Below are 25333 nucleotides of genomic sequence, written 5' to 3'. Positions count from 1 at the left end.
GAGAAATGCTTGTATTCTTTTCATCCACATTATAATGTACTAAAATAGCATACCCAACAGTCCTGCAGCACACCACTTGGCAGGCAAATTACCTACATTAAAATGGAGCAGGGACACAAGAGATGGGGGGAAAGTGAAGACTAACTTGATAAATGTTATGGAATTTTAATTGACTATATTGATAATGTTTCTTATTTATGTGAGATAAGGCTTAAGTTTGCTTTTTCATGATAGTTTTCCTTTAAGGAACTGGTCATTCCCCAAGCTTAAAGGAATACTATCATGGGAAAACACATTTTTTTCAAAACACATCAGTTAATAGAGCTTCTCCAGCAGAATCCTGCGTTGTAATCTGTTTTTCAAACACACAGATTTTTTTTATATTTAATTTTGAAATTTAACATGGGGCTAGCCATATTCTTCATTTCCCAAGGTGCCACAGCCATGTGACCTGTGCTCTGATAAACTTCAGTCACACTTTACTGCTGCGCTGCAAGTTGGGGTGATATCCCCCCCCCTTCCAGCAGCCAATCAGCAGAACAATGGGAAGGGAGCAAGATAGCAGCTCCCAGTAGGTATCAGAATAGCACTCAATAGTAAGAAATCCAAGTCCGGCTTGGGACTCGTCCAGTTACATGGGAGTAGGAAAAACAATAGGTTACCTGAAAGCAGTTCTAATGTGTAGCGCTGGCTCCTTCTGAAAGCTCAGACTCAGGCACAATGCACTGAGATGGCGCCTACACACCAATATTACAGATAAAAAAAATACGTTTGTGGTTTAAGAATAGAATTTTAAAGCCGTGTTAACAGTGCAATTTATAAATAAAAAGTATACCATAAAAATCATGACAGAATCTCTTTAAGATGATATGTACTTTTTGGGAAGTTAAAGGCTGCATTGTCTGTGCTCCAAATCTTTTTATTACTCCGAGAATTCGAATAATACAAATTAATGGACTTTAGCATTATTTATCTTATTTTTACTTATTTATATAGAGTTTACAATTCTGTTGTAGCTACTTTTCTTCATTGTTTTACTTTTATCAGCCAAATTACACCCCATCCTGTTGATGTGAGGCACATACAAGTACTGAATCATGAAATACCAGCCAACACAGACTGCCTTGGACGCTTTACTGCCAATGTAATGTGTTCTGCCTGCATAGAAAACCTTATGTTGTTTACAGGTCAATATTGGCGCCTATAGGTAGGATATTGTAACTTTATTAAAACAAATGGCTCATTTATTAAGAGCCAGAGGGAAGCACAGGCGCCTGAGCTATAGATTTATTAATGGCGCTTACATTTGAGGAGGGAACTAGGGGTAGGAAACAGGGGAACACATCATTGGTGCAACAGGGAGGGGAGCAAAACGTAAAGGGAGAAACCCTCCTACATTTACTCCTTGAACACTGGCCAGTCTCCGCCCTCCTGTTGGCGTTGCTTGGCAACCAGAGCGTCCTTGCCTCTCTGCCCCCTAACCTGTACAGTAATGGGAGCAGTCAAACTAAGTGCGTTCTAACTTCGTGGCCGGGCCAAACTTCAGCTCAGTATCCGCGGCTCCAGGGCCGGGAACCCTACACCGCCGTCACCATGATCTCCACCCAGGTGGGCACACTCTGTGACAACGTTAGCGCTAATTAATAATGCTTTTATTAGGGAATAACAAATCATGACTAACTATATGTCTTCTTTCAGATAGCCACTAGGGGGCGCATGGATTAATTGATATTTGTTAGCAGGGAATGGGAGAGTATTGTCTGTATTTCCCAGCAGTTTGATAGGGCGAGAGGGAAGTTAAGTAATTACATTTAGAAAATAATTTCATGAACATCGGCTGCGACCTCAGGCTCTGAGTGGTGTAAGCAGAGTATTTGTTAAATTTAAACTGGTCTTCGATCTGCCACAAATGCCCATCCTATTGCTTATTATGTTCTGTGTATCATGGGTGTTATTCTGCTCATTGTATCCAGTATTGCTGCCTCATGCATTCTATCTCTACAGTTAGCATTCTGTAAATTCTGCCTGTCCATTCTGAATTACTACAGATATGTCCAAACTATTTTTCCTCCTTTCCTCACTCAATCTCTTTATTCTCCTAGTCTCTTTTATTTACATGCTAGCATCTATTCTTCCATCTATTTCTCCCCTTTCTTCCCATTCAGAAATAGGGAATGTCAATGGAACGGGCCAAATGGTCAGGAGCAGGAGGGCCCACTGACACCTGGGCCCTCCACACACTGTCACCATACTACCCCACACACTCTCCATTCTACCCCACACATCGTCACCATTCTACCCTCCACACACTCTCCATTCTACCCCACACATCGTCACCATTCTACCCTCCACACACTCTCCATTCTACCCCACACATCGTCACCATTCTACCCTCCACACACTCTCCATTCTACCCCACACATTGTCACCATACTACCCTCCACACTCCATTCTACCCCACACATTGTCACCATTCTACCCTTCACACACACTCCATTCTACCCCACACATTGTCACCATTCTACCCTTCACACACTCTCCATTCTACCCCACACATTGTCACCATACTACCCTCCACACACTCTCCATTCTACCCCACACATTGTCACCATTCTACCCTCCACACTCCATTCTACCCCACACATTGTCACCATTCTACCCTCCACACTCCATTCTACCCCACACATTGTCACCATTCTACCCTTCACACACACTCCATTCTACCCCACACATTGTCACCATTCTACCCTTCACACACTCTCCATTCTACCCCACACATTGTCACTATTCTACCCTTCACACACTCTCCATTCTACCCCACACATTGTCACTATTCTACCCTTCACACACTCTCCATTCTACCCCACGCATTGTCACTATTCTACCCTTCACAGACTCTCCATTCTACCCCACGCATTGTCACTATTCTACCCTTCACACACTCTCCATTCTACCCCATACATTGTCACTATTCTATTCTCCAGACACTTACAATTCTACCCTCCACAGACTCTCCATTCTACCTCACACATTGTCACCATTCTGCCTTGCACACATTCCCCATCCTATCCAACAGTCTCCGTATTAAAACCGGTGACTCATGATAAATCCAGCAGGGCTGACAGGTATAGTTTTCAGTGTGAAAGTAAATACTTTATATTTTGATGGCAGTATATATATATATATTTCATTGGAAAGGTCTATTGTTGGAACTCGATTCAGCCTTCCCTGGATAAATATTACAGTGCCGGAGGATTGTACTTGATGAACCAAGTAACCATGGAATGTTTATGTGCCAGTTCTTCCTTAAGGCAGTCAGCCTGCCAGAGAGAGGTGCCTAGAGCAGAAGGATATCCGTTTCGAAAAATCAATGTTTTGAAACATTATTTGATTTTTGGTACATTAGATACATCAAACTCTCTTTCTTGGGGGAATAAGAGCTCATTTCTTTCTTCTGTATTGTTCTACAGCTCAGTGGCGATATCTTGAAGCCACAGTTCATGGAGCAGCTGCAGTACCTTAGTGAAAAAACCAAATGTCATGAAGAGAAAGACAGATGTGACCATCTCTCTGCCTGTCTGCTGCTTTCCTCTAAGCTCATCCAGAAGAAACACTCCCAACCTGCAGATAAGCCCCTAGGAAGGCCCAAGACTGCTATGGCAGCATTAGGTAAGGGGTGCTGGGCACAAGCACATCCTTTATGTCTCATATTATGTCTTACTGAATGCCCATTCATTATTTATATGTATACAGTAACTACTCACTGTAACAGCTTCAAGATAAAAGATGAGATAATAGAAAGGACATAGGAAGTAGGAATAGGCATGTATGGCACAAAGATGAAATACAGCGTGTAACAAGATTGTGACAAACTAAGTTTTCCTGGACATAGTTCCGCTTCTTACCATCCCAAATCTACAGACTGTAAGAGGAGCCTTTCCTTTCACTGTAGATATGTCTTTGTGGGGGGGATTAGCTATAGGGGAACCTCTGGGTCTGCCCCAGCCTTTCCATATGTCAGATATAGGAAAAAGAAATAGGGGAAGGAGAATCATAATATTTGCAACATTTCCGGTTTGTAGATTGTACTGTGGGGCTTGTGAGGGACTTGACTGCCAACACCTTAGCATATTTGATGTAGGCAGTGTCTTGTTTTACTTGTGGTGTGGCAACACAGTCAGAGAGTTAAATTGCATAAAGTGCCAAACTTATTCTGACCTGCTGGCTAATAAGGTAATCCTGTTTTTGAATTCCAAGCCACCAGAAAGATGAATATAAAAACAAGTCATTCAAGTCATTCCTTATCCACATACTCCCTCTGCTGGTGCCTATACACTAGAACTCTTCTATTTTATTCTGCGTTCACTACAATGTCCTATCTTAATCAGGAAGTATGTTAAAATCTCAAATCTCAAGATCAGTTACCATGGGCAAGGAGCCAAAAACAAGCCTAATGTTACTATGCACAATACAGTGCAACTGCAGGAGTGTTGTAAAAATATCCACTACACCTGTCAACATATCAGGGGGTTCTCCTCCACCCTCCACTGATCACCTAAAAGGTTGAGATGTGGTATATATGAATAATTGGGTTGAGTATCCACTTCACTAAAGTGTGCACAGTTCTGTTTATTGATATTTTGTAGTGGAGACTAAGCATCCAAGGAGTGGAAGCAAAAGAATTCTTGCACATTTAAGAAGTGCTGGGTACATGGTATTCTTATGTATAATTCCCCATAAAGTCAGATATACACTTTGATCTTGGGGTTTTCATTAGTATCCTTTCTTGCACTTTCTCTTTTATACACATCCTTCAATGAGCTTTCCGCTATCCAAATATCCTTTCATATTAATAGGAGGAAGCACATGGGATCCATACGAAACAACTATGAACCGGGAATACACACATAAAACCTCATCAATACAGGCACTTCGGTAAGTCTGGAAGCATATTATAAAGAAACAAATAGACAAGAGCTTATAATGCAGCAGATTCATTTTCTGATGCTCTCTGGAGTTCCTGAGGTCATGTTATTGTTAAAGAGCCTGCTAACCTTCACTGCTTCCATTCTGTATATTTCCTTATGGTGGACAAATGAAACCTCTAAACTTATGTATTATAATAAGAATGAGAGAAGAGAAAGAAAATTGGTTTTAAGCCTCATTGTGTTGTACTTACTCCTTAGGGCAGGGGTACACGGGGAGATTAGTTGCGCTGCTACAAATCTCCCTTGTCGTGGGCGACTAATCTCCCCACAATGCCATCCCACCTGCTACAATGTAAATCGCCGGTGGGATGGCATATGCGGCACTGCGATTTGTAGAACTCGCCGAAGTTGCCTTGAGAGGAAACTTCAGCAAATCACGGCGCCGGGTATGCCATCCCACCGGCAATTTACATTCCAGCTGATGGGATGGCATTGCGGGGAGATTAATCGCCTGCAACAAGGGAGATTTGTCGCAGTGTGACTAATCTCCCTATGTGTCACAGCCCTTACACAAATATATGATTTATCCATGTGCAGGACAGGAAAAATACATGTAGGACAGTGCATGTAATCTCGTTAGCCTGAAAACTGCGTATAGATATTTTAAAATTGTATTGTGCCCCTCACAATAAGTGAGACCAACCTATTAATCATACATAGGAGGAGCAGCTTAAGCACTACTCAGAAAGCAATCTGTCATTTTTTGCTTCCTAGATAAATGAATTGCCAAAGGGCTCTGCACTTCATTTTAAAGCAAAGATACCTGCAGACGCCCCCATGAATACAGCACTGCCTGCATTCAGCAGCACTGTATTCATGAAGGGTGGACAGGGGGTGGCACATAGGCTTCCACCACTCCTGGTCCTGTACACAAGCCTTGATTGGCAATCTGTGGGTTCTGGCAAATGCCAGAGGGGCTGCTGTAAGATGCCATAGACAGTCACTATTTATTGGGCTGCTGGGGGGCTGTTTGGGCCTCTGTGTACTTGACATGCCAGGGTCTGTTTTGAATCCCAGTCTAGGCCAGTTCAGTCCTATGGCAGGTTGTAAGGACAGGCCTAACATGTACCCGCTAACCCTTCACTCTGCACCTCACGCCAGGTTTTCAAATTTTATCTGCCATTCGGTGCAGAATGCAGCCTGACCCAGTACTTTCTACATGAGCAATAAGGACTGTGCTCTTGCGTCCCTTAGTTGTTTTGAGCTTCTGCTCTAGGTCTGATTAAATGATACCCTTCCATCTTTGTCGGTACTAAAGTTACTATTTAAAGGTCACCTTTACCGACCTTTAATTATCCCTCAGGGCTCCTGTTACAGCAGGCCAATTAAGCTGTCATTGGTGCCGACTGTCCTTCTATAGACTGTCATGCATCAATCTACATATTTATTCATAGTTTCTTTTCATGTACACCCAATCCATGCAGTTCCCAAGGGATGATGTTTCTTACACCTGCCTCTGTTTTCCATGCTAGTCCTCAGACATCTAAAGCCTACAGGAACCCTTACAGGCTTACAGACCCAGTGGGGATGAGTATGTACAGTGATGAGTTTGGCTGGAAGCCATATTCCAAACCAGAACTGATAAGGGCAGCAACATCTTCAGGAATGAGAAGTAATAATCCCCAGGCAAATGAGGTAAAGGTGCAATGCATGTGTCTTACATACAGTGTGTGACAGGGAACAGTCTTTGTAATCAGCATACATAGCAATACCTGGGAACATAATCTCCATTGTGCATGCCATTAATTGTAATAAAACAGGCTCAGTACTGACTGATTATTTAGTCCATCCTTATGGAAGGCAAAGAGAACTGACTGGCTTGTTTGGCCACTGGCCGAAATAATAAGAAAGGAACAACAGATTCTTTCACTTCTGAATTTACCGATGCTTAATACATGTGCCAGAAGGCAAGCACAGGCTGTATTATCTGTCTGGGCAGTCTGAATACGATCCAGTCAGTTTGCATTATGTTCTGTCCAAGTCCTGACATCCATACATGCATCAGTGGCTCCATGTTAATGGGGTTGTAAATCTATCCATGATGCTGTCCCACTGGGCCCCCTAGTTTTTCTGTAGAAGTTGTCAAAAAACGTAATTATAGATGCAGAAAAATAGTGCTGGGAAACTGTGAAGCTCCCAACTCCAATTGCAGGAACAGAGAACAGGGAGCCAGGTTTATACAGATCAGCCGGGATTCTTATTGGAGGATTTTTTGCATTTTAATGCAGCTGCTGGCCCTGGAGATTTGCAAAAAAGTTTAGGTAAAGTTTTATTGTGCAATATTGCTTTAAGAAAACAACCCTGATGTTGCTGGACTACAGCTCCCAGCATGCGTTTACCTTCTTTATATGTTACATTATTATGGGATTTGTAGTCCAGCAACAGCTGATTAACGTTTGGTTGAGCAGTGCCGTGCCGCAGGGTTTAGTAGCCCTTTAAAGCTCAGACCAACCAAACTGCCAGACAAGGTGGATATTTATTTTAATACAGATATGGGTCAATTTTATGACTCTTAAGCGTTTGTTCCCACAAGGCAGATTGTCAGCCCGCGTACAAGTAAAAGGTAGGATTCAGATGATGATGATGTATTTTTTATAATTAATGCTAGTAAATGTTAATGTTTTTCTGATCATGAACAGAATCACTGTGAATAGGGTTATACATATGGGATAACCCACAATGTATTCCAGCTTTTAATTTTATTAAAAATAATAGATACAATGATATTGCTATTTTTTATTATAAAGGACCAATGAATCATTGTTTGTTTTCCTTTTTGCATAGAGATAAAGACCCAATATTATTGCAAAGCGCACAAACGGAAAGAAAATTAAGCGTGGATTGACTCTGATTTGCCTCTGTATTGAGCACAGCATGCAAGCCGTGGCGTATGCAGATTAGCATGTGTCCAAATTCTGGGGGGAAATTATGCAATGTGGAAAAAAACATGGCAATTGCATGCAAAATTTGTACTTTGCACATTGTACTGTGTTTGCAAATGATGCTTAATGAGCCCTGTACAAACAAACCTTACCCTTCTCCCAGTAAGGGCCGTTGTAGACAGGGAGATTAGTTGCCCGAGACAAACTTTTGGGAAATCGCGGTGCTGCATATGCCATCCCACCGACGATTTACATTCAAGCCGGTGGGATGGCATATTGGGAAGCCTGCGACAAGGAAGATTTGTCGTGGGCGACTAATCTCCCCGTCTACCACGGCCTTAACAGGCTTTTCAGATAAGGTATTTATTATACAGAGGGATTATCTATTAATTCTGCTCCTCCTAAAAGTTGCCGCGACTAATTGCATGTCGTTTGGGGCATGCAGATTAGTCGCCACAACTTTTTAAAAAGTCACAGTGACGGCTCGCTCCATGTGTCTTTGCCCTAAGGCAGTTTGTTTAAGGGCTCTGGCACACGGGGAGATTAGTCGCCCGCGGCAAAACTCCCTGTTCGCGGGCGACTAATCTCCCCGAGTTGCCTACCCCTGCCATCCCACCGGCGAACATGTAAGTCGACGGCGGGATGGCAGACGCGGCGGGGCGATTTCAGGAAATCGCCCTACCATACTGTACCTCTTTTACCTCCTGTTAGGTGAGCTCAGACAGGAAAGTGGTGGAGCTGGGGTGGCCCGTGGGCAGAAAAGTGGGTTTGGGTCAGTGGGGCTGTGGCCCACTGGGTTTTTTCCTGGTGTCCTGCCAGCCCAGTCTGACCCTGTGTTCATCCCAAGCCATAGTCACGGCACTCACCTAAAAACAAGGGGGTATCCTGTCTCCTTAAAAAAAGAAAAACTGTTAACTCTCACTTTATTTTCAACTGAAAATAAGTTCCTGAGAGTCAGATAATGTGAAAAATCAGGGACAGTTCTACCAAATCCAGCTAACAGGGCTGCATTAATAGTTCTACCGAAATGCAATCAGTTCAGCCCAGTAACATATAGCATATAATAAAAGTGCCCATGAAATTTCAAATGATCTGGGTCCTGTAATGTGAATGTCTCTCTGAGCATTATCTGTTGGTGATATGGCATATGGATTTGCTGATAAAGATTTCCCATTAGGCTTTTACAGTTTGGAAGCTGTCTCGCGAGGAACAAAAGGCTGCTTTTGACACCTGCTCTCCTTTGAAAATCACCCCAAGTGCAGAAGATTTCCAGAGAGCAATGAAGGCCCAGTTCTCTTCCACTTACAGAGGAGACTTTCTAGGAATACCCCAAGGTAAACACAAACTGGCGCCGTTTGGTGTGTGCGGTTTTTGTGGGCACTGCATGCACCATTTTTTGATATTGCCAAACACTGCATTCTTATTAAAAACTTTGGCCCAAAAATTTACAATGTGCCCTTAGTGTGACGTAGACAACTCTGTTCTAAGTTAGTCTGCAATTAGTCTTCATCTTTGATTTTTGTGGTTTTTAAAATATTTACATTTTTTTGTTCTACAACTCAGTTGCAGTTGCTATCAAGTTTCTAGATTTCAGTTTCCCTAGCAACCAGGCAGCAGTTTGGAAGGTAGAGTGAAAGACGATTAGGAGAGGGCCAGAAGACAAATATTAGCAACTAAAATAACTGAACTCTCATAGACAATCTGGTCTTTGGTTGCTGGGTTTAGTGACCCTGGCAACCAGATACCTTCTTAAGTTACAGTATAAAAATAGGCACAATAGGAAAAGAATCCCAATTACTTAGTATAGGTCTGTCTATAATTTATTAGAGGGTAATATAAAGGTGGCCCTTTAGTTCCTTCTAACGTTTTCCCCTAACCCAGTGATCCCCAACCAGTGGCTCGGGGGCAACATGTGGCTCACCAACCCCTTGGATGTTGCTCTCAGTGCCCCCAAACCAGGGAGTTATTTTTGAATTCCTGACTTGGGGGCAAGTTTTGGTTGAATAAAAAAGATTTCCTACCAAATAAAAGCCAAATAAAGCTGATAGTGTGCATAGAGGCTGCCTAATAGCCAATCTTAGCCCTTATTTGGCACCTCCATGAACTTTTATGGTGCTTGTGTTGCTCTCCAAGTCTTTTTACATTTGACTGTGGCTCACGAGTAAGAACGGTTGGGGGCCCCTGCCCTAAGGTAATAATCCCCCAACATGGAGACAGCAGAGTACCTAGTGGGCATAAGGTTTGGTCTAATAAGATAAATATATAATGAATTCATGACCAGCCAGACATATAAAAAAACAAAGGAGTCATACATTATTCCACACAGCTGACAAATACACACAATGCTAAATATTTATACATTTCTAAATGCTTAACTGGTTGATATAATGTCTCGTTAGGGAGAACTTCCCCGAGACTCAAAGTCAAAGTAACAGCGGGCAACCTGAAAATCAGCCTTTGCCTTCTGTAACTGAGGTTAGGCAAGGTAACCACAAAATTACCCAGGTTTCCAACGACACTGCTTGAAAATTGTTTTTATAGAAAAATAGATTTAATGGCAGAGTTTCCTCAGGGAAACTGTCATTTCATAATGATTGCAATTAGGAGAAAAAAACATTGTGCAAGTAAATGAGTTCTTGAAACGTATTTAACTGTAATTTCACGCAATTAAATGTATTTTGGGCCTTAATTCATAACAAAGTTCCTTTTTATGTTTCTGGCTTTTAAGATTGTAGATTATTACACATTTCACAGTATTCTTGGTTTTTGATGGGTTTTACTGCGGATTTCCAATATGTGCCTTTTTATGTACATGACTTTGAGTTCTCTCTGTAATATCCGTGCGCTTAGAAAGCCCGGTGAGCAGAAGGCAGACTGTGACCTGCCGCTAGATACGTAGCTGTGGGTGAGCAGTCACAACAGGGGAAAGTCGCTCAAAAGCACTTCCATTCCATTACTCATTGTTGAGAATTAGAAAAGCTTGCCTTGAGCAATGGTGTCTGTTCATAAGCACAGTATTTTCTGTCAGTCAGTGATTTTCGTCGGTACCGCACCTACATTCTGATGTGGTACATTTAGTTTTATAAGCACAAGTAAAGCCCATATTCGGTCTGGGAGCCTCTGTAAAGTACAGTATATATCAGCAGTTGCTAATGCTAGATATACACGCTGGCAGTAAAGGTGGAATACAGAGGCCATTTTTCCCCTCCGAACATTGTACAGGTATAGGATCCGTTATCTGGAAACCCATTATCCAGAAATTTCCAAATTACGGAAAGGCCATCGCAGAAATTCTTTCATTTTTCTCTGTAATATTAAAACCGTACCTTGTACGTGATCAAAACTAAGATATAATTACCCCTTATTGGGGGCAGAACAGTCCTATTGGGTTTATTTCATGTTTAATGTATTCCCTTTTCTCTGTAAAAATAAAACAGTACCTGTATTTCATCCCAACTAAGATATAATTACCCCTTATTGGGGGCAGAACAGCCCTATTGGGTTTATTTCATGTTTAAATTATTCCCTTTTCTCTGTAATAATAAAAGAGTACCTGTACTTGATCCCAACTAAGATATAATTACCCCTTATTGGGGGCAGAACAGCCCTATTGGGTTTATTTCATGGTTAAATGATTCCCTTTTCTCTGTAATAATAAAACAGTATCTGTACTTGATCCCAACTAAGATATAATTACCCCTTATTGGGGGCAGAACAGCCCTATTGGGTTTATTTCATGGTTAAATGATTCCCTTTTCTCTGTAATAATAAAACAGTACCTGTACTTGATCCCAACTAAGATATAATTAATCCTTATTGGAGGCAAAACAATCCTATTGGATTTATTTAATGTTTAAATGATTTTTAAGTAAACTTAAAGCATGGAGATCCAAACTACTGAAAGATCTGGAAGACCCCCAAGTCCAAAGCATTCAGGATAACAGGTCCCATACCTGGACTTTGTTTTATTTATAATGAATATGGCTTTGGTATATATTCTGATTTTAGTGGTTTTAGACTTTTTTGAAGCCACGAATAAACTAATTTCCACCAAAACCACAAATATCTAGTCATTTATTGAAAGATCAGAATATAAAAAGTACAAAGGAATAAAAAATGTAGATCAAAAAGTAGGGATGCACCTAATCCAGCCTTTTTTGGATGGATTCTGTTTCGGATGAATCCACGGTCCTGGACGAACGGAATCCTAAGAAGCATAAATTAGCATATGCTAATTAGTATTCGGCAACTTTTAAGCCTTCCTAGCAACTTTTAACTCTTCCCGATCCTAATTAGGCTTCAGATTCTGTTTGGGATTCCGCAGAATCCATCAGGGTGGGTTCGGGGGTTCAGCCAAACCCAAAAGTGGGTTTGGTGCATCCCTATCAAAAAGTAAGTTTTTTTTGTAAGAATGTTTGTGCGCTTGCATGCCTAACCCCCCCGGAAACCTCTAAAACCACAAATGAAATAAAAATTGTTACAATTGCCTAGGACAGCTCCCATTGGCTTCTACATGACCTCGACAGCTTGTAAATACCACATTTTTACTTTCAAGTTTTTCGTGGTTTTAATGCATAATAATTTTTTTAAAATAATTTTTACACAAAAAAAATTGTGTTCATGATGCAAAAAAATATAAACTTTAGTAAATGGGCCCCTTGTACTTATTATATCATTGCATCAAGTTGTTGGCTTTTTGCCTGTGATTGTACCATTCTCTCCATGATACCTACAGGCTTTCAGGTTAAATATGCCTTGACCCCTACCTTGGACTGGAAAAAGCAAATTTCTCGCCCTCTCGAAACGGAGTCACGGTTTCATTATCAGATTCAGCCACAGTCTCCTGAGCTACGGAACTTCACATACAAATATGGGTGTTACGCAAACCGCCATCTTCCTGCAAAAGGAGTAGGTAAGACTCAGCCGCCATAATGCCGTTTCTCTTTATGAAGGAATATTAACATTCAGGATCCTCATTGACATTCACAGCTCTCCATTTACAGTATATTGTGTAGATAAATTCAGCCCAGAAAATTCCTCTCATTATTTCAAGTAAGGGTTATGGCCTCATTTACTTAAATAGACAAGCCTTTTAACTATCATGCTACACAATTGGGTGCTGTAATTATAATTACTGTCTCTTCAATGGAATAAATATCAGAGGAAGTGCTGTTCACAGATAAGGTAAAATATATATTTATTTCTGAAAGTTTAGATAGTGTGTATGCACCTTTTCTTCAGAAGCCCAACTAAAAAGCACTCATGTCAAAAAGGGGGGTATATTTTCCCTTTAAAGGCTGGGAACCCTTCACACTGCATTAGGCTGATGCCACACATGGCGTAGGGCTGATTTTTTCGGCAAGCGGTAAAACGCTTGCCGAAAATTCAGCCCTACGCCTGCTACTTGTGCCTGCACCCGAATGAATGAGATACACTCGGGTGCAGGCACATGTAGCCGATATACGCATGAAAACGCGTGAGAATGCAAAGTCTCGCGTTTTCATGCGTATATCGGCTACATGTGCCTGCACCCGAGCGTATCCCATTCATTCGGGTGCAGGCACAAGTAGCAGGCGTAGGGCTGAATTTTCGGCAAGCGTTTTTCCGCTTGCTGAAAAAATCAGCCCTACGCCAAGTGTGGCATCAGCCTAAAGCATTCCAAAGACAGCTATTGCTCCAGGTGTAGGTACCAGTTGCAGTCAATCAGCAAATAAGTTAGAAAATCAAATCAGAGATCTGATTGGTTGCTGTAGGTTGCAGCACTGTGTTCCAGTTGCATTAAAGTAAAGGTGTTTCCTTCATTGTTCACGGTTTGCTTTTGGTTGATAAAATAAGTGCATTTGCACCGTACAAATTGTTTATTAGAATTTCCCCATAGTCCTAAGGATATCACTTTATTTCATTTTAGTTCCCACTGTGCTAAAGTCTCATATCCAGAACCAAGAACATAGAAAGCAGCTGACTACATATCAAAGGCATTTTGGAAAAGAATATATTGACATTTCATCACTTGTAACATCAATGGACCCAGAGGAACTAAATACATATCTGGATAGTGTGCCCCCTGCAGGTAATTCTCTACTAAAAAGGCTACAGCATTAAGGATGGACAGAGATTGTAATTGCAAATATATATATATATATACACACACAGGTATGGGACCTGTTATCCAAAATGCTTGGGACCTGGGGTTTTCCGGATAAGGGGTCTTTCCGTAATTTGGATCTCCATAACTTAAGTCTGCTAAAAATAAACATTAAATAAACCCAATAGGATTGTTTTACCTCCAATACGGATTATATCTTAGTTGGGATCAACTAAGGACTATTCTATTATTACATAGAAAAAGGAAATCATTTTTAAATATTTGAATTATTTATTTAACATGGAGTCTATGGCAGATGGCCTTCCTGTAATTCGGAGCTGTCTGGACAACAGGTTTCCCGATATGAGCTCCTATACCTGTATATAGAAAAAACGGTACGTTCTGTGTAGGTCAAATGTTACCTTTAATGTTATTAATTAAAACATACTCATTAAAATCACAAGTCAGCATTAACCTTACTGTACAGGGGAGTTAAATTGTGCTGTGCATCAGGACAGGAGTTGCCATATTCATAAAGCAAAAACTCCTGTATATGGGTTATTTAACACCTGTCTCTGGGTTCTCTGCAAACACGGACCTTTCTTTTTTGAATTTAGGCTTCTACCTGGCTGAGAATCAGCCATGTTTATTTTCTATAGCGCTGACATATTTCGCAGTGGGTTACAGAGATTATACATTATTCCCATCAGTCGCTGCCCCAGTGGCACTTACAGTCTAAGGTCCTTATCATATTCACACACTACAGTCAATTTTATCAGGAGCCATTCAACTCGCCTGTATGTCCACTTTGCCTTATTTATTATTTTTATTAAGTTATTTTATAGTGAGGTATTAGAATATGCTATGTTTTACTTCTAATAAATTTAATATGATGCAGTAATATGGTGGTTGCTAGGTTCTGACTGGATCACTCCTGTTACCTGCACACAGAATGGAATGTCTCTGTAGCAAAGCAATGTTAGTTCTGATTATTTGGATCAGCTCATTTCAATCAGTTCATTCTACACTAACGTTTTCTTTTCCATTTGACAGAAAGAGCAGCAGTTGAACGGATTCTGCTTTCAGTGACAGGCCGCCGCTATGAGAATTTAGAGCAAAAGCCGCTCCAATTCAAGGTTCATAGACCCCAGGCGAAGTCTAACAAGTGAAGTCTTCAGTGCCTACTAATAGATTGTAGGGCTCATTTATGTCCGCAAGCGCAATTGTGGTCCCTGCAGTTTTCCCACAGTCAGTTGCACATGGTCCCCTTTCTCTAAAGGTAGTTTTGTCAAAATACGTGCCTTACAGTTGCACTCAGCATTGCTCAGTCCTTCCTGCCTTCCATTCTGCTACGGCTATTGACGCAGGGGAACCCTGGAGCTACTGCCACCTCTGGACCAGGCGGTAGCTTCAGGGTTCCCACAGTGCCAATTGCCAGAGTTCAGTTGCACCAAATGAATAGGGGGCACACATTAATCACACACTAACCACCAAAAATGAAACCAGTTGCATTAATTTTGGTGCAAATATGGTAATCGCAGCTCAGTTGCATCAAGAAAATCATCCATTTGTCACTGCAATGAAACAGGAATTCTGCAAGAAAATGCTGTATTGTGTGGGGAGAAAACACAAAGATTGCACTTGAAATTGCACTTTGCTCACTGCACTTGCGGATGTAAATGAGCCCCTGTGTGTGTGTGATACAATTCAATTATTTTTCTACCTCATGTGATACTGCCGCTGATTAAATTAGGTGTCTGCAACTGGGTCTCTGTTAAATCAACAAATCTAATTTCAGTTTTCTCTAATAAAATGTTTTAGTCTATTGTCTAAATGAATGCCATTTGTTTGAGAAGGGGCAACCGAGGTTTGGGGGGGGGACTAAAAGGATTTACATTAATAGCCATTTAATAATTATTTTGTATTCACTGCATGTGACTGCTGCATTTTAGAAGTATACATATATATATATAATAAGGAATGCATTTGTCAGGATCAACCCACATTGTTTATTATGAAGGCACATTTTCATATATAAGCGGGAGCTGCAATGTGTCCTGCGTTTGCAAAGGTAATGACAAACATTATACAGGTATGGAACCAGTTATCCAGAATGCTCGGGACCTGGGGTCTTCCGGATAAGGGATCTTTACCTAATTTGGATCTCTATACTTAAAAGGAAAAGTAACACTAACATTTTTTAAGTAAAAAATCTATTCTACCCTGCCCCAATAATTGCCCTATCCTGTACACCATTTATTATTTTGAATGCTTTATTAGAAAATACCTGCTAAAACTTGGCTTCTGGTCGTTTGAAATAAGGCGACACGGCGATGCAGAGCAGAATCCACTATGCAGCGATCGACTTCTCCTCCTAGCCTTCTTCTGTATAGGAAGGAGTCGGGCTAGGTTCGATCAATTGATCGTGGCATAGTGAATTCTGTTTCTTCTGCATCAAAATAATAAATGGTGTGCAGGATAGGGCAATTATTGGAGCAGGATAGAATAGATTTTTTACTTAAAAAATGTTAGTGTTACTTCTCCTTTAAGTCTACTAAAAATTATTTAAGCATAATTAAACCCAATAGGGCTGTTCTGCCTCCAATAGGGATTCATTATATCTTAGTTGGGATCAAGTACAGGTACTGTTTTATTATTACAGAGAAAAGGGAATCATTTAACCATTAAATAAACCCAATAGGGCTGTTCTGCCCCCAATAAGGGGTAATTATATCTTAGTTGGGATCAAGTACAGGTACTGTTTTATTATTACAGAGAAAAGGGAATCATTTAACCATGAAATAAACCCAATAGGGCTGTTCTGCCCCCAATAAGGGGTAATTATATCTTAGTTGGGATCAAGTACAGGTACTGTTTTATTATTACAGAGAAAAGGGAATCATTTAACCATTAAATAAACCCAATAGGGCTGTTCTGCCCCCAATAAGGGGTAATTATATCTTAGTTGGGATCAAGTACAAATACTGTTTTATTATTACAGAGAAAAGGGAATCATTTAACCATTAAATAAACCCAATAGGGCTGTTCTGCCCCCAATAAGGGGTAATTATATCTTAGTTGGGATCAAGTACAGGTACTGTTTTATTATTACAGAGAAGAAGGAAATCAATGTTAAAAAATTGAATTATTTGATTAAAATTGAGTCTATGGGAGACGGCCTTCCCGTAATTTGGAGCTTTCTGGATAATGGGTTTCTGGATAAGGGATCCCATAACTGTACTGCTTAACAGTAGCATTCAGAATTATGTGCCAGTTAGGGCGCAGGAATGGAGACACCTGCGTTACACTCCCCTTCCGCCCCTTATGGACACAGTCTTGTTGAATGCAGGCAGCACTGTATTCACGTGGGCAGCTGCCTACCTTCTAGATCCCTAATAACTTCTGACCCCTAATATGTTTTAAATACACAACCTTTACTGTCTTTCTGTTCCGGAGGGGAATCATTTTTGCAAGTCCATTTAAAGAACATCTATCTGCCAGGCACAAGGCATGTTTGAATGAAAGAAATTCTCATTTAGTGCCTACATTGTGCAGTTATTGTTTCCTTGGCCCTTAGCATCACTGTGTTTAATGGAAATTGGTAATCCAACACTACTGTGTACATGGAGATACGCTTCCACAGTGAAACATAAGCTGTCAGTTTACTCTTCACTCACTACAAAGCTTGTTCTGGTATTGGATCCTTCACAGAAATCTTTCTGAAATACGCGTATTATATGTATAGACATGGATCAGAGTGCTTGTGTCTATTTTCCCTGTTCCCCACTTATTTAATTAAGCAGAAACATGGTCACTGAGGGGGGTATTTATCAAAAATGTAAACTTTGCAATGGAATTTGCTGAATTTTAGACATGAGAAATGCTGCCAAATGTTTCTCTACTTTTTCATTCTAGGGTATTTATCATTTGCTGTTTTATCATATTACATATTACTATAGACTTTAAAAGAAATGTAGACAATCCAAACAAATCAATGAAAAAATGCTTTGGATTTGCATTATATTTTTTTTCTAGTTTTCAAGGTATTTTGACATTGCTAATATATCAAATTTTGAAACAACAGCACCACCTGCTGTTAAGTCGGCAAAATTGTTAGTGAGCTGAGTAGGTAGTGTGACGTTGCTACCCTCAGAAAATTGTGTCAGACTGGCCCACTGTAATACCAGGAAAACTCCTGATGGGCACAGGTGTCAGTGTGCCTTCTTGCTTCCAACTATGCAGCTTATTTTATGGTCATTCCATATTTCTTTATGGGAACAAAGATGCTTAATAGATGATCCCCAACCAGTGACTCAGGGGCAACATGTTGCTCACCGCCCCCTTTGATGCTCACCAACACTTTTTACATCTGAGTGTGGATCACGAGTAAAAAAGGTTGGGGATCCCTGATGAAGAAAAGAGAAAAGAGACTAGGATAATAAAGAGGTGGAGGGAGGAAAGCAGGAGGAAAGTGGGCCCATGGTCCAAGGTTTTCTGGGGGGCCCCTGGCATCCCAGTCTAACAATGAAGTTATATGATATCTCTAAGGAACATCACAAGCCTTTCCTATGCTCACAAGCTAAATTTTCTTTAACTGAACAGAAAGTGGGGCTCTTGTTTTAAATTTATTATATAAGCAGTGTAAGAACTTCTCATATGTTGAAAATTAGGGGAGGAAATATAAAGTCAATTGAGGAGCACTCTGAGCCATGTTTCATTAATATTTTAGGGTTTGCGTTTCCTATAACGGTAAAGCAACAAGAATTCTCAAGTGGACTGAATTTCCATTCAAACTAGCTGTAGCCAATTGGTTTAAATTGAGGTTAGCAACTTAGGAATCCTAAGCCTTTTTTTGTCTCAAAACTTGGGAAGAAGAAATGATAAATAGCAATTTATTTTAGTCTACAGGAGAAAATAGATATATTTTTTGTTGTTGAAAACAAAATAAATATTTGTCTTTGATAAGCAGCCCTTTAGTTAAGCCTGGGCTGCCCCAAGCAGACACTTGCCGTCTTTTAAAACACAATATTGTCTCTGTAGTTTGTTGTTACCAAAGCACAGCACTTTGCTAATATAAATGCAGTAGAAATCTGATTCCTCTGAATAGTGTGGGTTGTCTTAATTCTATTTAATACATATCATAATACACGGGCAGATTTAAGCTGCTGATTTGGGCCCTTCAGACTGAATGGGCTGCTTATCTGGCCATGTATGGGGCCCTCCAACAGGCACAACAGAGTAACTGGGTCAATTATTGGAAAGGATGCAAAATTTATTTACTATGCAAAGCAGCACCTTAGACTTAGAATATAAACATGTGGGCAAATTCAACATAGGGGAAGACCCCATGTTTGTGGGGGGCCCATGGGTCAGTGGGGCCTGGACTGCAGGGTCTGCTTTCTCTATAGCTCCAGTCCCCTCTATAATATCCAGTCCCTAGCCGCTCTCTTACCTACCCGGTTCCCACACCAAGGGAATGAGGGGCACTAGTGGGACAGCGCCCTGGAGGTGGGGGGAGAACTGGGTAGGTGGACACTGGGCCCCTCTAAAGATTTTTTGCAGGGGGGCCTGGTATGTCTTTTACACCACTGTTCTGAAGGTTTGGGCTTTGCCTTCTCTCTGATATACTTTGGTTATTTTTCAAACCCACTATGTAACAAGCACAATGTGAGAAACATGGAGTCTCAGAAGAATGTGAGGTCTCACTAATAAATTGTCAATTTGCAAAGTTCCACAAGTCAGAGAGCCTGAACTTCCCAATGGTACTGGTGCACCTCTGTACTACTGAGCTGGATCTGCACCACTCCACTTGGGGGACTTCAGGTAAAGGTGCTGGTGGCATAAAGTCCATACCAAGAACATAAGTTTTGAGATGCCACATTCTGGGCTCCCCAGGAAACCGAAGTCTATGTTTTTGTTTATTAGCAATGTTAAACTTTAGTAAACACACGATATCTTGAGAAACAGTTACCTGAAAGCTCCCTTGCCCATTTTCATTATTAATAGTATTAATATTTTCCTTCACGCCATAACAAAAGAAAGAAACTGGATAGAGCCTCTTGTTTAAGACGAAAAACCTGCTCAGCCATTCATTTTCCCTATTCATCGCCTGTGCAATAACGAGGGATGTATTTATTACCAGGAGCTGTCAGCCAGGGTGTTGTGCAAACAATGCTTTAGTGATGTTCTTAGAAACAGTTACTAGATTGAGCGAGCACGCCTAATGCCTAAATACCAATTAAGCACCACTTGTACCAGTAAACACATTCTGAACATAATTACACTTTGATCTTTATTTGCTCAGTCCATTCTCTCCATACAGGGTCTCTGAAGGGACATTTCCACAGTCAAAACCAGGCGCTGCAACCAACTTATAGACAGTGTTTCATGAATCAGTTTTTTTGTCTAAAACATTTATATATATATTATATATATATTGGGGTTCATTACTAAGGGAGGGGACAAAGGGCAAATTGTAAAGAAATTGTTTTTTTTCTATTTATTTGCCAACAATGCACTTTGCCCCCCTCATTGCAGCTTGTATTGTTGTCAGGTACAATTTTTTGTGCCTCCTAAAAGGAGAGTAAAGGTCCCTATACACTTTGAGATTCACTCGCTTGGCGGTTGGGCAATATCAGGGAGCGCGTAGGTAAAAAAAAAATTATTCGATCGTTTGGCCCCCGGGGCGGCAATGGGGCAGTTATTTTAGGCCAGATATCGGTCGGGCAGGCCCCTTGTTTCTGCCGCTATACGGGCCGATAATCTGTATCAGCAGCCACTATCGGCCCATGTATGGCGACCTTAAAACGTTTTGACAGCAGATTGTGTGCTGTCAGGCTCAACTAGCACCTTCAGTTTAAGGGCTGTGCCCTCAGTATCCACTTACACATTCTAATGATTATTCTTTATTTATATAGCAGTGACATATTCCACAGCGCTTTTGAGATTATCCATCTAGAAATGCCAACCTGGATCCGAACTGATCTTCTTGGTCACGTCTGTCACACTCCCTGCTTCTGTTCCCATTCCACCCTTGTCCCACCCACATTTTATTCCTGCCTTGCCTCCTCCTACCCTGCTACACTGCTTTGGACAACAACAGAGGACTTTGGGTGACAATTATAAGCAATAGATGGCACAAATAAATTAAGTTTTGGGTGTAAATTACTGCACCCACAGATGGATCACAAACTACCGGAGACTGTGGGAGAAGGGCTTAAATTAGGGAGATTGCCAACAAATAAAGGGGAGTTGAACATCATTTGTAGCCCCAGAAGACCTTAGAATTTAAGGCTTTGTCATGTTCCTACAGCCTATTAACCTGCTTGCATTTATTTGGAAATGTGGGAGGAAACCTCTGCAAGCGTGGGGAAAAAATACACACACTTTGTAGATTGTGCCCTGGACAGTCTCAGTACCTCAGTACAGCAAGGCGGGGGGTCCTTGTTGTCACAGGGTGGGGCTTTAATGTCACCGGGAGGAACAAGTGGCATCAGGGGTGAGGCCTTTGACATCAGGGGGTCGGACAATGACATGGCAATCGTCAGTTGCCCGGTCTACATGTCAATCAATTTCCTAACTTAGAAAACTAGGCAGGCAGTTTTGACCTGGACAGCCCTTTTAAAAACCAGGCGGCAACCTTAGCTGCCACACTTAATCTTTCTATATTGTGCACATGAAAGAACAGAAAATATAACATTGACCCCTGGCTTTGCCATAAAACTGGATTACAAGCCTTGTTGTCCTAGTATTGTTATTATGATACAAAAACAGCTTCCTACATGATGTTGTAATTGAGCTGCTTATTCAATCACTAGGGCAACCAGGCATATACATAAAAATAGTTGAAACAAAGCAATATGCCAATTATTTTTATTCTGTGGTTTTTATTTACTATTGTTTCTACTAGCCATTTACAACTAGGGGTAATTATATTGCTTGGCTTCTCTCTCGCCATTCATAAATCAGCAGTCCCATGAGTCACTGTGGATATAGCAATCACCTCTGTAGTTACCTGCTGTGTGTGTAGATAGGCAGGAAGAAACCAAGAGTAACCTGATCTCAGCACAAACACTGGGGCAGACGGAGCAGGTAGACTCGCAGTGAGGAGAGGAAAGGTTGCCAGAAGCAGCAGCCCTTTCATTAGCTTCCATGCAGAGCACCACCACTTACTGACTTCCCATGTGCTTATTTGGACTTTAGAGTAGATCTCTACTAACTTCCTGCTTAGGACAGAGGACTTCCTCCCAGGGAACTATGTATTTGAAGAAGAAAGTGAGACACAGCTCTGCCTTGGGCAAGCTAGAGACCTCCAATGTGCCCAGGTAAATGAACATCATCATAATCACTTTCTGTATATAACTGTTGTAAGAAAATTGCTGTTTCCACTGTTTACTGCTGCCATGGAATCTCACTGCTAATCAAGTGAGATAATCAGCTGAAATTATTACACATGCTGTTAGTTTTATCATAGAACAAAAACAGCTATTGACTGATAAGAGCTGCCACCTGTGCTCCTCACTGAGGGGAAATGATAGACTCATTCAGTATCTGTATTCATTGCTGGTGAGGAGCTGAATATGGAACTGGCAGAATATCACATATAGAGAGTAGTTTCCAAGGTTGTACACTCTGATTGAACTACAGTAGTGTGGCACAGAGTTCTGTATTGGGTCCACTTTTATGTAATCTAGTTATTTATGATTTGGAGGAGGATACTGAAAGCAGTGGATCTCTTTGCAGAACTTGATAGGATGGCCAAATTCCAGATGTGGTTCAATGTGATAAATATAAGTTTATGTACCTGGGATCCAAACATATGCAGGCCACGTATACCCTTATGGGACCAAGATAGGCAAATCCTTGATAGGGAAGAACCTGGGGGACTTGTGAATAAAAGCAATCAATGCCAGTCGGCAAAGTGTAGGGCAGGTTGGTAAAAGAAATTACCAGTCCACAGATAAGTAAGCCCTCTATATACAGGTATAGGACCCGTTATCCAGAATGCTCAGGATTAAGGGTATTCCGGATTAGGGGTCTTTCCGTAATTTGGATCTCCATACCTTAAATCTACTAAAAAATTTATTAAACATTAAATAAACCCAATAGGATTGTTTTGCCTCCAATAAGGGGTAATTATATCTTAGTTGGGATCAAGTACAGGTACTGTTTTATTATTACAGAGAAAAGGGAATCATTTAACCATTAAATAAACCCAATAGGATTGTTCTGCCCCCAATAAGGGGTAATTATATCTTAGTTGGAATCAATTACAGGTACTGTTTTATTATTACAGAGAAAAGGGAATCATTTAACCATTAAATAAACCCAATAGGGCTGTTCTGCCCCAATAAGGGGTAATTATATCTTAGTTGGAATCAATTACAGGTACTGTTTTATTATTACAGAGAAAAGGGAATCATTTAACCATTAAATAAACCCAATAGGGCTGTTCTGCCCCAATAAGGGGTAATTATATCTTAGTTGGGATCAAGTACAGGTACTGTTTTATTATTACAGAGAAAAGGGAATCATTTAACCATTAAATAAACCCAATAGGGCTGTTCTGCCCCCAATAAGGGGTAATTATATCTTAGTTGGGATCAAGTACAGGTACTGTTTTATTATTACAGAGAAAAGGGAATCATTTAACCATTAAATAAACCCAATAGGGCTGTTCTGCCCCAATAAGGGGTAATTATATCTTAGTTGGGATCAAGTACAGGTACTGTTTTATTATTACAGAGAAAAGGGAATCATTTAACCATGAAATAAACCCAATAGGGCTGTTCTGCCCCAATAAGGGGTAATTATATCTTAGTTGGGATCAAGTACAGGTACTGTTTTATTATTACAGAGAAAAGGGAATCATTTAACCATTAAATAAACCCAATAGGACTGTTCTGCCCCCAATAAGGGGTAATTATATCTTAGTTGGAATCAATTACAGGTACCGTTTTATTATTACAGAGAAAAAGATAATCAGTTTTAAAATTCAGAATTATTTGATTAAAATTGAGTCTATGGGAGACGGGCTTTCCGTAATTCTGAGCTTTCTGGATAACGGGTTTCTGAATAAGGGATCCCATACCTGTAATGTGCTGCATCATATCACAAACCCTAACAAAGGGGAGGGTTTGTTTATATAAAGCTCTTTGAACATTTGCCATTTGAACACATTATGTTTACAGGGATACCAAACAGGAGTTCAGTGAATAATTAGGATAAAGAATAAACAAATAATAACAAAAAATAAATAAAATATTAACAATATGTGGCACATAATTAGTTATATATTTGAAAAGAGCCATGGTCTTACATCATGGAAAGAAAAATATATTTATCTTTCCCTTTTCCCTACTTCGCTCTAGGGATGCACCAATTTGGTTCAGAATTCGCCAAGATTCGGCCTTTCTTGGCAGGATTTGGCAAGATTTTGGCAGGAGTTGAAATGCTATTGTATGTTTCCAAAGTTCAATAAAATGCCTGTCTAGGCCCAAAGGGAATGCCTAATTATAAAGAAAGGGGTGAGCAGAGATGGTCTATCCAAAGAAACCAATCTATTTTTACATTTGGACCATATCCTTACAGTAAATGGAATTGTCTATCTATTTTCCCAGTGTTACTATTTTCTGAGACCATAGAATTGACCTTGAGTGTATAGGGTTAAGGGCTAATTTCTCTATTTCCATCCACTTAGTACAGGTATGGGACCTGTAATCCAGAATGCTTGGGACCTGGGGTTTTCCAGATAAGGGATCTTTCTGTAACTTTCTGGACAATGGGTTTCTGGATAAGGGATCCATACCTGTATAGGTGGATTCAAAGGACCATTGAATTGCTTGCCTGACCTGCGTCACTAAAAGTATGTATAGAATTCTGGTATCCCCAGACCTCCTTGTGAACTCCATTGTAAGACCTGTCTACATTTTCTTTGTGTCTTCCCCCACCTCCTGCTACCAGGAGGGCCTTGAAAAAATATAACAGCCAAGGCAAGATTGTCATTTTAACTGTGGCAATCCTGTCAAATCATGAAAGACTTATTTATTTAAATCTGCTGTTAAAGATCTCCATAATAGTGCATAGACTATTTTATATACGGTGTCATAGCTCGGAGTTACATGAATGTCCAGGTACTGTTTGTTTTCCAGTGGTAGTTATAAGGTGCTAGGAGGTATGTTTAGGGGCAACTGTTCTGTTTTGTTGTTTTGTATCTTATATCATGAGCATAGGTTATATAAGTTCAGTTCTTGATGCAAATTTAGCAGGGATGTGAGGGGGTGTGTCAGTGTAAATAAAACATCACCTGTATAAAGGCAGATTTTAAATGATTTATCTCTTAGCTGCACCCAATGTAATCAGGGTTGTTTTTTATTGTA

At 40.5% G+C, this 25333-nt stretch overlaps 2 protein-coding genes across 2 annotated transcripts in view; both read left to right on the top strand.

The window, feature by feature from the left end:
* Positions 1 to 1405: 1405 nt before the first annotated feature.
* tex26 (testis expressed 26) lies at positions 1406 to 15789 on the top strand. Its single transcript, XM_002934026.4, has 8 exons — positions 1406 to 1608; positions 3471 to 3669; positions 4857 to 4935; positions 6461 to 6623; positions 9048 to 9204; positions 12606 to 12782; positions 13779 to 13940; positions 15009 to 15789. Exons 1-8 carry the CDS (start codon positions 1594 to 1596, stop codon positions 15122 to 15124), a joined length of 1068 nt encoding a protein of 355 aa, XP_002934072.3. The 5' UTR covers positions 1406 to 1593; the 3' UTR covers positions 15125 to 15789.
* Positions 15790 to 21930: 6141 nt separating this feature from the next.
* Positions 21931 to 25333, top strand: part of LOC101734744 (WD repeat-containing protein 64) — a 51937-nt gene continuing 48534 nt past the window's right edge. Inside the window, exon 1 of the mRNA XM_004912037.4 lies at positions 21931 to 22279. Within this exon, the coding sequence (XP_004912094.3) occupies positions 22212 to 22279 (68 nt within the window). The 5' untranslated portion in view covers positions 21931 to 22211. The remainder of the gene's footprint in view (positions 22280 to 25333) is intronic.

This window comes from Xenopus tropicalis, chromosome 2, assembly GCF_000004195.4.
Source record: "Xenopus tropicalis strain Nigerian chromosome 2, UCB_Xtro_10.0, whole genome shotgun sequence".
Lineage (NCBI taxonomy): Eukaryota > Metazoa > Chordata > Amphibia > Anura > Pipidae > Xenopus > Xenopus tropicalis.
This window is presented reverse-complemented; position numbering and strand designations above follow the sequence as displayed.

Bases quoted from the DNA above. Each gene is read 5' to 3' on its own strand.
- tex26 (XM_002934026.4), top strand. The intron at 3,670-4,856 runs GTAAGGGGTGCT...TCATATTAATAG, and splicing joins GACTGCTATGGCAGCATTAG to GAGGAAGCACATGGGATCCA. The intron at 13,941-15,008 runs GTAATTCTCTAC...TCCATTTGACAG, and splicing joins GGATAGTGTGCCCCCTGCAG to AAAGAGCAGCAGTTGAACGG.